At 41.5% G+C, this 15,016-nt stretch overlaps 1 protein-coding gene across 1 annotated transcript in view; it reads right to left on the bottom strand.

The window, feature by feature from the left end:
* Nucleotides 1-15,016, bottom strand: part of stau2 (staufen double-stranded RNA binding protein 2) — an 86,105-nt gene that overhangs the window by 69,862 nt on the left and 1,227 nt on the right. Inside the window, exons 2-5 of the mRNA XM_085763504.1 lie at nt 13,572-13,779; nt 12,640-12,770; nt 11,978-12,137; nt 10,504-10,639 (exon numbers count right to left, since the gene is read on the bottom strand). Of these exons, the coding sequence (XP_085619630.1) occupies nt 10,504-10,639; nt 11,978-12,137; nt 12,640-12,770; nt 13,572-13,770 (626 nt within the window). The 5' untranslated portion in view covers nt 13,771-13,779. The remainder of the gene's footprint in view (nt 1-10,503; nt 10,640-11,977; nt 12,138-12,639; nt 12,771-13,571; nt 13,780-15,016) is intronic.

The raw sequence follows: 15,016 nt of genomic DNA, 5'->3' as shown, positions 1-15,016 counted from the left end.
ATCAGAGAGAAACACTGATTCAAGTGACGACTAATGCGCTTAAGCAAGTCAGCAAGAAAGTTGTTCATTGAGCCTTTGGGAATGGGAAAACATCTTCCAACATAAATATGCCACAAAACATTACTCTTTCTTTTTCTTTTCTTTTTTTACCTGCAATTTTAAAAAATATAAAAAGATGCTGCTGTTGTATATAAGTTGGAGAGACATATGTATTCTATTACATAAAAGCAGGAGAAAAAAGTGGGTTAAGCAAACACAGACGTATAATAAATAACGAGGGAGTGTATTGGCCCATTTTGTCTTCCAGCATCACTGAACTTGACCACCAAGACATCTATTGACCACACATGCACAAATAGCTGTATGCATGAAACCACAATTGCACATACACACAACTGAGTCAGAGCCCTGTGCTGGAAGCAAAAAGGGTGACAAAGATTTAGAAGAAGAAGAAAAAAAGAAAAGAAAAAAAAAAGAAAGCAGAAACTTGGACAGACTCACTCCTCCACCAGCTGCACTTTCTTCCAATCTCCTGCCAGACCTTTCCTTGTTTTCTCTCCCTCCCAACATCCATACTTCATTCCCTGTGTCCATCTTTGATTTCTTTCCTTCCCTGCTGCCTCACGCTATTGCTAACGTAGAAAACACACAGTGCGAGGAAAACATTTGGTCAAGTCGACACAATGCTGAAAACATGGGGCTGCCAATTGCTGTCCGCTTAACAACATGACAACCGTTGGCGCTCGCACACAGAAGTGTGAACCATGAGTAATGATTTGTAAACCGTAAATGAAAAAATATTTCTTTTAATGCTGTTATTTAAGCAGCTTAAGCCCCCAATGATTATAGCTTTCAAGCATAAACATGTTTAAAGTCATGATGAGAAACTGTGTGCGAAGCCAGACTCTGGAGATTGAAAACAGTTTATTTGAAATCAAACCATCATTCTTGCAAATATTAGACTAAGAATCTTGTGCTGAAGCTTTGTTATAAACATTTCCAGTGGCCAAATGGATATTACCAAAAGAAAATCAAATCAGTCAGGTGTAAAATGCAGTAAGCCTGTGAGTCACTCATAGGTTGGCTGCACATCCAAAGCTTTCACTCTGTTGAAACAGCACTTGTTCCACAGTCTAATATCCCCAAACCTCCTATTCTAGGTTTACATTATGTCTGCCATGGGGGCAATCTATGCACTCCCTCCTTTCCCTTCAGTGTATTGTAATATACTGCTGCGCCCTGGTTGTTATCTCATATGGACAACTCACATCACTGCCTTTCCTAACAACAGAGCAGCAGCCACCAGGCGCGGCGCATAAAACAGAGGTTTCATAACTTATTTTAATTAAATTGACCAATCTGACGGAGTTCATTGTTTTTACTGTTTGTTGTGGTTTCAGTTTTGAAAAAGAGATTAAAGCTGCCTTTGTGCGAGCTCTGTAATCAGCGTGCTCTCTCCGTGCCCTCCTTTCATGCCTGGCTCACATGAAGTCAAGCACCTGTGTAAACCCACCCCGAGCCCTCCTGTCACACTTTATTGCCGAGTCACAGTGGTACATCAAGTGTTTCCAAACATGATAGATTTACAGAGCTGAAACCGACAGGTGAAAACACTACAGAAAAAAATATAAGAAGGGGCTTACAAGGTAAAAAAAAACGCACAAAAGCTGAGTTTATTGTGCTACTAATAAAAGCAACCACTGGAAAATAGTCGATTCTTTAATCTCCTGAGTGAAAACAGGCATCGCGTGAATGATTCTGACGTTTTAAGCTCAGAAAAATAACTGTGACTAATAGAAAGCTTGCTAATGTGCACAAAACAGCTACACCATGTGTGCATTTATGTGACATAGCAAAAAAAAAAAAAAAAAAAAAGACCACTTCTTAACCCTGGTGCCCTTCTAGTGCCAACTGTTAAGACTTGGCTGGCTGTGAGGAATGGCTGGCTGGGGATCAGTCTAAAAATCACAGCCTGCTGTCCTCATTAAGAATATTACATAGTGACCTGCTGTTTTATGTTCACTGTCATTAAGAGGGAACAACTAATTGCTTCAAAAATACACTCCAAATGCTCCTGTGCCATTTTCTGAAGAGAAATAATACAAATCTGTTCGGGCCAAATTGTCCTGACTTGGTTTTCTATCCCGTTTATTCTGCATGAAAACGATTTTCCCTTACAAACACCTCCAGGGCACCACACAACGTATTATACTGACTGATAAATGATTTGTCTTAATTGGCTGTTGTCCTTAAATTAGCTGCTTGCATTCTGCTGAAAATGAATGCAGCAAAATCAATGAGCTTTCCAGATGGAGCTTGTTTCAAAGACAAATGGACATCTGAGCATTTTTACAGCTCATTATTTCAATAATCACTTAAAACAACAACATGAATCGGTGAAGTCATAAATATGACCAATTATGTGACCTAAAAAAATACTTCATTGGTTCATTTCTCTTTCTCTATCCATCCATCTTTAGGTTGATTCATTCAGATAGGTGAGAACAAATGCAGTTCAAACTTAAATCTGCCTGTGTAAACTTTAAAAGACAAAGATTTATAATCCGACAGTGTGTCTGCTGCTGATGTGATTCAAAGTAATTCCTGGTAGATTTTTGATATTTCTTAGTACTTCCTCCTACAACAGATTTAACCCACAGGAGAGTGATTAGTGTTTCTAATGTGGGCTGAATCCACGCTGCGGTTTTAACTTTAGAATCCATTTCCTTAGAAAAAGGGAAATTACATCGTTGCACTGTTACAGGAACTGAGATGTATAAGAAGCCTTCGACAGACACGTGGGCATTTTATTGGACTATTAACCAAACTGGAAGTGAGCGTTTACAGAAACAGTTGATTCAAGCTGTTCCTCATAAGAGCGTTTCAAGTAAAGTACGATAATTCTTGTTTTTGTCTGTGTTGTGTTTTGTGCATCTGTATCCTGGAATGGCAATCAACTGAGGGTGATCCCAGCGGTGGGAAGTCCTGTATCCAACCACATAATTCAAAAACCTTCCCCCCTTTAACAATACTTGTTTTTTCTTTGTCTTCTCTTTTTCCTCTGTTAATCCTACAACTCCTATACACTATATTCCACTTTAACAGCACTGTACTCAAACATCATTTAGCAATATATGGTAGGTTATATGTTACAATATTTTAACACTTGATATTTTAAATGTATTTGGCGAATGATACTTTAGTGACTTTACTGGCACAAGGAAGCAGGACCTTAGCTCGTAACTGAGTATCTTTGTATTAGTGCTTTAACTTAAAGGGACATTGTGTAACTTCTCTTGTTGTCTATTCACAAAAATTGATTATTTCGTTCAAAAGTATGTTTTTCATTAAAGCAGAAGTAAGCGATCCGGTCGTTTTGGCTAATGCTGCGTTCCAGGTAGGCTTTTGAAACCGTAAATTACAGCTTCAAGTCACAACTTACGACTTTGTAGCGTTTCAGGCAACCCACTCGTGTTTTTCCGACCTGTTTTACCTGTGAAAGTCACTACAACGGCCACTCGTAACTTCCGACCCGTGAACTCGTACCAGATCGAACTGGTACGACTTCACAGGTCGGAAAAACACGAGTTACGAGTTTCCTTGAACGCACCATAACAGTCCTCGTCCCTACGTCACCACATTCACGGCGTCCCTTGGCTGCACACACAGCCCTGCATGCCGTTCTCTCTCCTCATTGGATAAAAACTGTAGGATACGATAAATGTTTTCTCCTCGGCTCAGAGCAGAGCAGAGTGACTGACAGACCTGTGTTTCGGTCCAAACACTCTATAGAAGTGATTGCTGTCGGAAGATATAACTATTTAAGACTTATATTAACACAAATATATCACTTACTTCTGCTTTAATTAGTAATTAACCCCATCAACAAACTGAAGTGACACTGGAGCAGTCGGCTCTGGGAGAAACGATGGAGGTGGCGCCTGTTTGAAAACCATCACCGCGCGGTAGTGTGAGGAAGGATGGAGGGTCACACTTATGCTGCATTCACGTGGAGTCAGGCAGACGGCAGTCGGCAACCAAACTGGATGTCATTTTAGTCGACGGGGGAAAGGCGGTAACACGTGGGTAAGGCAATAAGACATCGCCATGACAACACGTGTGTATCGTTTTGCCTCGTGCTGACGGACCACTTGTTTACAGTACATAGAGGCTTGTTCATCCTGTTACGTGCAGCGGTTGTCGTCCATCTGCCCGATTCCACGTGAATGCAGCATAAATAATACGAGTTATCGAGTTGGAATGAGATGGCGATATACAACTAGATGGGAGTGATTCCTAGACAATGTCCCTTTAAGTAAAGGATTCGAATGCCTCTTCAGTCAGAAATTCACAGATAGATGTTTAAATATAATGAAATTGCTGCTTTTTGACAAAATGAATACACAACAACGACAAAGAGGACACTGTCCTCCTGATAAGGCAAAATTGTGGATCAATCCATGATAACACACACTCACAACCTGATTTGACACGGATTACACAGTGGTGCTGATATCCATCAACTCAAACAACCTCTCAACACACAGTCGAATGTCCTGAGAGAAGATACAAGTACAGTGAGGTAAAGGACAACAGATTTAAGTTCTTGTGAAGATGCACAAACAGTTGTCCATCACCGAGATACAGCGTTACCAAAGGTGCCCTTACTTATGTGTGCTCTGCTTCCTCCATAGTGATCTCGGGTTTGTTTTTACATTCGATACATCAAGGCAAAAAGAAGAGAGGAGGACACACAGGATACACAAACACGAAACTCCACTCAGAGGGGAGGAGATGAAAGGAGAGACCAGACTTCTGTGTCATTGAGTCTGTTGAGCACAAATCATTCCAAGCATTTGTTTATGTTGGACCTGTATTCCTCTCTTCCACCCCCACTCTCCTCAATAAAACACAGCTTTATAAGTTTACACCCATTTGTACAATTAGGATAGATTATCTTTTGTTCTGGCATGTCGCCCGTGGAAATTTATGTATCTGAGTGAAATGCATCTGATTTAGGGTCCTGTACGGATATGTAATGATTTTCTTAAAAAATGTAATGTAATAAAAAAAGTTATTCATCTGAAGCAGGCTTTTGGGAGGCCCCCTTTTGTTTAAGGGCAGCAGTGACGATGGGATGGATAAGAGAAACCATATCTGTGGAACGCCTGAGTGGCCCATGGAGTACACAGTGTCCTGATTAGGCTACATGAGGTTTTTAAAGCCCAACAGGCCAGTCAGCTATATTAAAAAAATGTAATGTTGGGCGGGAGATGGTGAGGAAAAAAAAAGATGAGGCCGCTTGTGTGAAGAGAACCTCAGAGGACATCTGATACCTCCACATATAGGAAGAGATGAGAGGAAATGCTGAACATAGAAAATTGCTCATGGGCAGATTTGCCTTTTCAGTGAGCGAGTTGGCTCAATTAGAGACGTAGATGACAAAGTACACCTGTGTGTATGTGTGTGTGTGTGTGTGTGCCCTCTTTATGACTGTGCCATAGTTTTGCCATGTGATGTTATTCTAACATGTTGCAGGCATTATAAGGGTATTCATTTTTCAAGGATGACTGATGATGATAATTATCTTTCAATCGCCAACGTCTCTTCGTGTTTCTTACAAGAACCTTACAAAAAAACACGCATATTCATGTACACACACACTAAGGAAAGTTGTCATTGATCCTACAAGGACACTAATAGTATATAGTAGTATAATATAATAGTTAGTAAAAGAGAGTCACTCTTTTCATATATGCTGATTGTTAAATACCATGCATTTAATTAAACCCTTTGAGTTACACCGATTGTCACATAATTTGAATGCAACTATGTAACATTTCCTATCACACGTTTGACAATTTCAAAATCCAAGGCGACTTGCAAATGAGAGACAACGCTAAAGCTTCAGTGCAGTGGGAGACCTTGGTGTAGTTTAAGTATTACATTTATTCAGTAAGTGCAAGGAGAGTCCAAGAATCACTGGGTTCCTTGTTCAATTGCAGATGTAGCTCTTTTGCTGTAAGGACAGTTCAGAAAAATGTGGTCTTGGGGAATAAGCAGCATGTTCAGAAACATGAGGAGATGCTCACCTTGTAGTGAACGAATCACAAAGCCTCGTCCTAACTGCAGCAGCCTTGGGTTTGAGTCCAACCTGCAGCACTATGCTGCTGCGTGTTGTTCCCTCTCTCTCTCTCCCTGACTCCCCTGTCTCTCTCTACTGTCCTATCATATAAAAGGCAAAAATAAATTAATATCACTGATTCATTTCATGATCAGATTGTTTCTTTTTTTTCAGTAAAAGGCACAAACCTGTGATTAATTCTCATAAACTTTCTTTTAAACCAACAATCATTTCATGACAGTGCATCAAACTGTAAACATAACACTGGCATATACTGTAATTATCTTATTTAAGAGAAATTGCTGGTAACGATATGTTCAACAATCACTACATTTTTAACTTTGGTTTGGTCTCCACCAGATCCTTAGGTCTAGGTCTGTTTCTTCAGCTGTAAAATACATATGAATTACATTTGTGAGCCAGCTGCAGTTAGTTTGTCCGTCTGCTGTTAGTTTGTCAGCTTTTTGACTCATCAGCTTTTATGAAATCTAAGATGCAAGAGGAGTTCCATAGAGCAGCAACGTCAGGTGGTTTTTCATTATGAGTCATACACTGTTAGCATTAAAAAAAAAGTTGAGGGGCGGAGTTTAGCTCAGTTGGTAGAGCACCCGCCCCATGTGTTGAGGCTATAGTCCTCGCTGCAGGCGGCCCCGGTTCGAGTCCCGCGTCGGACGGCCCTATCCTGCATGTCATTCCCCCCATCTCTGCCTCCCATTTCCTGTCACACTCTCAACTGTCCTATCAAATAAAGGCATGAAAAGCCAAAAAATATACTTAAAAAAAAAAAAAAAAAAAAAAAAAAAAAAGTTGAGTGATGCTGCTTTAAAAAAATAAAAAACAAAAAGTAGGATGCCTGTCTGTGCGGTTCCAGACTGACCATTTCTATAGGTACTGAGTCCACTGCTGCACAGGTGACTCTGTCTCCCTCTCAGGTTGCTATAAAGAAAGCAGTAACGAGCAGCTCAGTATCTGGACGTCATCACAGGAGGAAATGTCAGCTCCCCCAGTCATTCAGCCCACTGTTCTTCCAGCTGACAAAATGTTACTGTCATAACCAAATGAGGGCTGGGAGAAGGTGGGCGGCTTCTGACCGCTCCGCTTTGCTCTAACAGGGCAAGTCCTATCCAAATTCCAACACTGACAGAATCCAGGATGCAGGCCTCCCCCGTCCCCTGGGATTAGAGCAGCAGGAGGAAAGCTGGGAGTGCCACTGATGTCTATACTGGAGGAGTCCAGTATGACTCATTGGAATCAGGTGCTCCAATGATAACACGGGAATCGGGGATTGTCCATGAAGCAAACATTGATGTAACCACATTTCTTGATAACACAAATATTTTTCCTGATTCAGTGACCATAGTTGTGAATCATTTGGGCTGGATTCCCATATAATGTTACATAGCATCTCGCTAACTGATTAAATCAGCTGAAAGACACGCATCGCTCCGAGAATGCTCGGTATTTGGGAATGAACAATGGCATGGTTATGACTGCATTATAACAGGGATGAATTAATGATTTAAATGTAGAGTTGGGTGGAGAGGAATTATGCACAGGCCTTTCGCCATAAATAAGATTCATTAAGACGCTGATAAATGCACATTTCATATTATCGCCATATTTTCTCATCAGGGCACTTTCTGAATGAATCAATACTGGTCTAGGTGGTGATTAAAGCGCTGATGGATCAGAGCCAGGCTGCCCTTTTAATGGTAAGATTTTCCATCAACATGACTCCGGATCACTCTTATTCATCATAATAGGTAAGGACATGGGCATATGGAAACCTTCGCTTCCCTGCAGCATCATTAAGGTGACTGATTGTGGATATGGCCTGTCACTCCACCACACAGTCAGTCATCTGATGAAGAGAATTCATATTCAGAAGGTCTCGCTTTCATTAATCCAGGGCTCCACTACATTGAAAGAAAGAGACCCCGTGAAAACATAAGTGACCTTGGGATAATATATGCTCTCGTGTCTTTTCTGTGTGTCAGGGACACACATCCCCTTACCCCCACATGCCTCCGTCCACTCCCTCCCTCCCTCCCTCCCTCCCTTGCGCGCTTACAAAGTGGCATAAGAAAACAAAACAGACCATGAGGAATTGATACTGGCTGTCTCTTAGAAACTCATCACTGTGACATATGACATTGACAGACATGCTGGAAAACAGATTTTCTCCTCTGCCCCACAGACATTTGTCTTTCACCCCCTGTTTGTTCCTGTGTGGATCAAATAGTAGAAGATGTGAGCCAGATGCTAGACTGTCTGCTGACTAGACACAGTTACCCAACACTGCAACTGAATCACGGATAACTTTCTGGCAACATGTCCACATTTTAAAATTAAATCCCTCACATTTGGCGTCAGAACACCTTACCAAAGGAATTTAAGGAGCCAACGTAGATGTAAAAAAAAAGTAAAACAAACATATATATTTCTCTGTTACGTTTCTGTGTTTAACTGTGATTATTTTGGATTCAAGCTTTGTAGATAACACAGCAGAGGACCATATATAATACAAAAACTACATACATTTACTACATTCCTAACTTTCATGTTACAAAATGGGTGCTCAATCACCTTACAAAACCAGTGCTATGGGATTTCTTAAATAAGGGAACACTGCCACCTGGAGGGAGTTTCACCGACTCCTGAAAATGACTTGATGTATCTTAAACTAACAGTGATAAATGCATGTTTTATCAAATTTGACATCTTCTCAGGAACTGTGTGCTGGAGCCACATAGCTCAAACTTTTGTAAACTGTGTGTGCACAACTGTTTCACCTCGCCTCTGTATTTAATATAATATCAAAATATTTATAACAGTGACAACAGTGTAAAATACTGCCACTTCTGTAAAAGGTTCCCAGAGTACGAGACTGTGGGATAAGCAAACTTTTTAAGTGTATACAAAACGGAAACAATTTATGTCTTGCACAAAAAGCATATAAAAGTTGCACCGTGGGCTCTTTCTCTGTGTAATTTACATTACTTTTTCCCTCCTGGGTGGATAATCGCCATGTTGTTGTCTATTCAAGCCTAAATATGGGATCCTGTCTTCCTCCCTGTGAGAACCACAGTGTACCTGGATTTAGTGGCAGGCACCCTTACGCATCAACAGACCCTAAATAACATTCCTTCACTGAGGGAGAGGGGATCATTAATTGCACCTCTGTGGCGTTTTTATGAAGTTTTGGAAATAGCTGGATGGTTCCAGTAAAGCAAAAAAAAAAAAAAAGAAGAAGTTGAAAAGAAAGTTGACAGAGACTGAGTACAAAGCGACCTCCTGAGGGTACCACATTCATCAGTTTAGTCAACATATGGAGCGGGGGACCACGTCTGACACACATCTGAGCCCGTGGGATTTAACAAACAATGCTGTTTCAGGCAAGTTGGATAAATCTCGAGCTCATCCTTTTTCTTTTTTTTTTCCAACAACCCATTCATTCCACACTAAGCAGGCGTTTCAAGCACCCGAAATGAAATTTTTCCAGATTGGGGCAATTCAAAAAATGCAGAGTTCTCTTTTTTAAATGTGGATAAGGAAAACAAAGCAATTGCCACATAATATGTGTTATGTGGCAAGAATCTTACAAAGATAGTTTACATTTCCCACCAAAGCTTAAAGTGGCGGCTTCGCATGACAGAAAATTTGTCATTCTTTCTCCACTAAGGTCGTTATCTGTATACAGCCCATGTCTCATTAAAGGGATGACAAGGACTTTCGGAAAGCGAAGTGTTTTCACACTACATTTCCTATGAGCCTCCGCGCGCACTGTGAAATTCTTGGACTGGCACAAGACGGAGAATGTTTTCATTCATCAAGAACGAAAGTCGGAGGTTCGAAGACGATCAGATACCGTCGTAGTTCCGACCATAAACGATGCCAACTAGCGGTCTGCCTGCATTATTCCCATGATCCACCCGGCAGCGTCCGGGAAACAGAAACTAGGAAATGCTGGGCGAGTTGACCACTTAATAATAATAATATCAAAATAACTATAAAGACAAAACTATATATTTATCGAAAACGGACCCATTAACAATTGTGCTATTCATCCACATTAATATGATATTCTTTTATAGCCAAAAGCAAACTCCTCTGGGTCCCTTTAAAGGACGATACAGTATCCCAACAAACATGCGAGCGCAACCATGTTCATAGAAACGAAATGTAGTATTAACACAACCTTGCCCTCTGTCCACACTTGTGTCCATTTTTGGATCGTATCTCTTTGTTCTTCTATTTTGCTCAAACATCGATAGAAGTGATCACACAGCACACGACGTGTCATCATTAGCTACGTGAGTTTGCGGTGCAGAAATGCGTTGGTGTAGGCAGGTGAATAAGTTCAGTGTACGGTGGCTCACCTTTGGTTGAACATCCCTCTAAAGTTGTAGTTAGCTCTATAGTTGGGCATGGGCTTAGGATCCAAAGGCCTGTATATCGCTGGCTCTCCTCTCTTCATGGCCAGACCATTCAGCTCCACTGTGGGTGTTATACTGCCTGTGTGACCAGGTGTGAGAAAGACTGCATTAGATATGGCAGATTAAAACCAAGGAATCTTAAATAAACACTTAAGTATGACAGTTGAAAATACAGGTGCACATGAGGCTGGCTGTATTCTGCTAAAAAAAAAAACTGTCAAACTTTTCTCCCTGACTGATTTCATATGATGCATGCCCCGCTAATCCTACAGCTCCCCCGCCGATGTTGCATAACCAATCACAGGGCTTTCTTAATCCCATTAAGAACTGGCTATGATGTCTTTGACTACCACAATGCCATAGAGGGCAGGAGAGATAAGACATGGCTAGTGGTATTAATTTGGCCAGAGACTAAACATAAGCCTGCACTCATGCTTTAGTCAAAAGGGTCTGTTCCGGCTTTGTTCTGAACAAGGATTATTTAAATATATCCAGTGGTTTGAGAGCTTTGCCTAGAAGTCAACTCCTCAGAGTATCAGAGTAAATCTAATAAAGTGACACTTTCCAATATTGGTGGGGGCAGTAAGGGACTGCAATTACCATCTTTTTTCTTTCCCATAGCACTTCACTTTATGATCGGACCTGCCCCTGAAAAGTAGGGAATAGCCATCGCTCTGAGAGGTGACTTGAGTTGTTCCCATCCCCTTTCAACAGGACACACAGTGTTTCAGTCTGAACACCACACACAGCTCCAGAAATAATTAAACCAGCAGAGGGCTCTAATGCAACAACAAAAGGAAAGCTCCAATATAGCTGGAATAAAGCAGTGAGACTTACTCCTGTAAAGTCTGAATGAATGAACTCTAGCTTCCTAGAGTCCTGGGGGGGCAAATATATAGTGAAACAAGCTGATTTAATGAGCCACAACTATATTAACTGCTATATTGTGATTCTGTCTCTAGGTCTTCACTTATGTCTCTCTGTATGAGCTACTTTGTTTCATAGTTGCACTATACAACAACATGGTCTGAGAAGGAGAATTGAAGCTAAACTAAAAGATGTTGCATTATATGATGAAATTGAGGACAGTGCTTTGGTTTTAGACGTCATTTTAGGCTTTTTCACAGCAGCCATGTAGACGCTTGAAAGCAGGGAAAGCACAAATATAACTAATAACACAAATGGTAACTCATTCATAATCCCTACCTCTGTAATTCATGGCAGTGTAACATCAGCTAGAAGTTTGTACAACACCAGAATCCTAATAAATCTAATTGAACTTAATTTTGCTTTTTAAATCCTGATGACATTCTGTGACATTCAAGACTAATATACTAAGCGAGGGGGAAAAGGTTAACAACTGGCATTCACATTCTTCGTTGAAAAAAAAAAAGAGATTTTGCCGTGGCTGTGATACCTGGGTTGCTGTTGACGTCCACTTTAGGGGAGCGGGGCGCTGGCCGGGGAAGGACGCTCTCGGCCAGTGCTTTGGCGGCTGTGGAGTGCTGGGCCTTTTTAATGCTGGTGCCCTCCGCCTCCCACACCTGCTCCCCAAGAGTCAGCTGCACTGTGAAGATCTGGAACAGTGACACCCAGAGGGAGAGACATTACCCAACAGCAACAACATTTTTTTGGTCGACATAACCACTATTCATTCACAAAAAGCAATCAAACCCTCCATCAGATTCTTGACGCTTTTAGAACTTTGTGTATTCAGCAGAAATAGCAAGCGTGACATTAACCTTGTGATCGAGGCAGCTGGATTACCCGTAAGTGAGAATCCATCTTGCCAGGCTCCAAGCAATTTGTTTGCGGTTGAACCGCAGTTGTTTAGATTAATCAGCCTCTTGTGAGGGAAAAACTATGAGTGTATCTTGGGTGTGACAACAGTGAGAGGCCAACAATAGCAGCTCCTAAAGAGGTTTGCACCAATCCTGCCAATCAGTTTTATGAGGACTGGAGAACACTTCATTGAAAAAAGGGAAAAGAATGGCACTGGAGTTTTTTTCCCTTCTCATATCTAAAAGTGAACATATTATCCAGTCCTTTAAAAAGATGTTCCTATGCACAAGTACTCACCTTGGCGTGTGCAGGGCCTCTCTCATTGAGGAGCTTGTACTGTGGTTGGATCCTATTGAAACGGGCTAACTCATTCACCAAACACATTGGAGTTTTCTCTTTAGGGTTTGCCATGTTCTCCTGGGGCGGGCCTAAAAGAGAGCACAGCAGAGTACATGATAAAATCCCTAGCTATAATAAGAGATATAAGCAAATAATCATCATGTAAGGAGATTTATAATTTCATAAAGTTACTGGCATGGGATGTTCATACAGTGTAGCGTTCATCTTGTGCCGTGTATGTGCTTGTGTATGTCAGAAACACTGCCTAATACAAATGTAACATGTTATCATCGCGTCCTATGCGGAACAAAAACATTCACTAAATAAACCCCACAAAAAGCTAATTAACTGATTTTGGAGGGAAGACACGAGCTCAAGATATTTAGCAGATGTGCTGGGGCTCAGGTGTGTTTTGATTTGTCTGAAAGCTACATCATCACACGGCCGAGTGATCCTCATTCAAGATTAGAGCTCATAGTGAGTGCAGCCTTTTTAATGGCAAGAAAAATTATCACTAATTTAATTACTGACGAACGCTCAGATTGTATAATGTGCCAAGGAATGAAACATAAGCAGTGTTAAACATTTGTTTCATCGACTGGAAAATGCTGCATTCTGTTTAAGCTGTCTGATCAATACCATAAGGTACAATGTAATCCGGAGCTGAGTTGTCTCCTGCATTTGAAACTGGTCAGAGGCACAGGGGAAAAGGTTTTATTAGTCAGTCCAGTGCTTTCTCATTAGCACTTGCCTTTGTGGCTTGAATCAATATCAGACTCACCTTGTCACAAAATTAATACAATTAATATACGAGTGTGCGTATGAAATGTAAACACAGTAATTGTACAATAATGGTTGGCTATAGTGAGACGTTTCTGTTAAGTCTATACCTGGCGGTGTGGCAGACACAGGGGCGTCCCCATATCCGACTGCAGGAGCGGGGCAGGCGGGTGTGGGGGCCGGGCCTGTGCCATTGACAGAGGGCTGCAGACCCAGGGATCCTGGGCTGGACATGGCCGTTGGGGGAACTCCGGGGGAGAGGCCAGGACCAGCCAGGGGTGCTGAGGTCTGTACTTTCACTTGAGCCATGCTCTATTCCTGAAAGCAGACGACACTCATCAACTCTCAAGTTTGTTTGAAGCATGCCGATCAATGCGGATTGTAACTAGTGTGGCGCTCGGTGAAGCACATTCAGTCCCTCTGCAAATACCAAACAATCCTCCACATGTCTGTAAGATCCAAATGATCTGGAGCCACACCAAGCGTCATGGTCAAAGATCCCAAGACCGTTAATATATCTGACTCCTGATTCTGTATCTTCAACCAGATCTGCACCAAAATTTAACGACTTCTTCCCTGACCCATGAACCATCCCTGGTTACAAATCAGTTATGTACTTTTTGCATAATCCTGCAGAAAAACAAATAAACACCAAGACATAGATGAAAACATGACTGCCCTGCCTGAGCTATAATAGATATCACTTTGAATAGGCAACTAGAGGAGAAAAAAAAGACATTTACTGAAAGAGGTTACATTTGTAATAATTTAGGTTGCTGGCATTACCACAGACTGGACATCAGTAGGTATTAAGCAGCAAACACGCACACGAGAATATGAATAAATCCTCTCTCATTTTTGCTCAGTTTTTGAAGCTGTTCACTGTCATTTGACAAAAAAATCTGTGGGCAAAGCCCGGAGAACAGGCTTCAAACTGAGCAGCCCTGGGCCTATCTCACATTCTGATCCACTGGCAGCTAATACACCCAGACAATGAACCTTTATTTGAAGGAGCTTTGCTCATGTTACTGCTGCTAAGCTCCCCGGAAAAAGAAGGGAATCCTGTGATAGCAGCCTCAACAAGACAATGGACGTTCAATGACATTTTATTTGAGACTGCAGAAGAGGTGCGTGGCCTTACACCCAGTTGACACAGGTTGACACGAACAGCAGAGAGGGTCCAATGAAACACTTTGACTTCTTTATCCTTTCATGTATCCATCATGCAATATTTTGAATGCAATTTCACAACACAGGTCGTGGCCTGCAGCTATCAGCTAAGGCAAATAAGAAATATAAAAAGGTACATGTGCTTTTCATCAATGATTATTTGCAAGCAAAAACTCAACCCAAAAAAAAGGCACAAACCGTATCACAGCATCTTGCCAAAATGCATCCACTACTGGTTCACATTAATATGGGGCAGGCACTGGAGAGAAATTTGGGAAATTAATCTCATACCTTCACAGAGGTCAGAGCAAAGGGGTCAGACAGAGAACTGAACCCCTGCAGTATGCACTTCATAACGGGGCAGCTTTGAACCCGGCTCCTTCAG

This window comes from Trachurus japonicus, chromosome 20 (genome assembly GCF_045865225.1).
Source record: "Trachurus japonicus isolate A0001 chromosome 20, Traja_1.0".
Lineage (NCBI taxonomy): Eukaryota > Metazoa > Chordata > Actinopteri > Carangiformes > Carangidae > Trachurus > Trachurus japonicus.
This window is presented reverse-complemented; position numbering and strand designations above follow the sequence as displayed.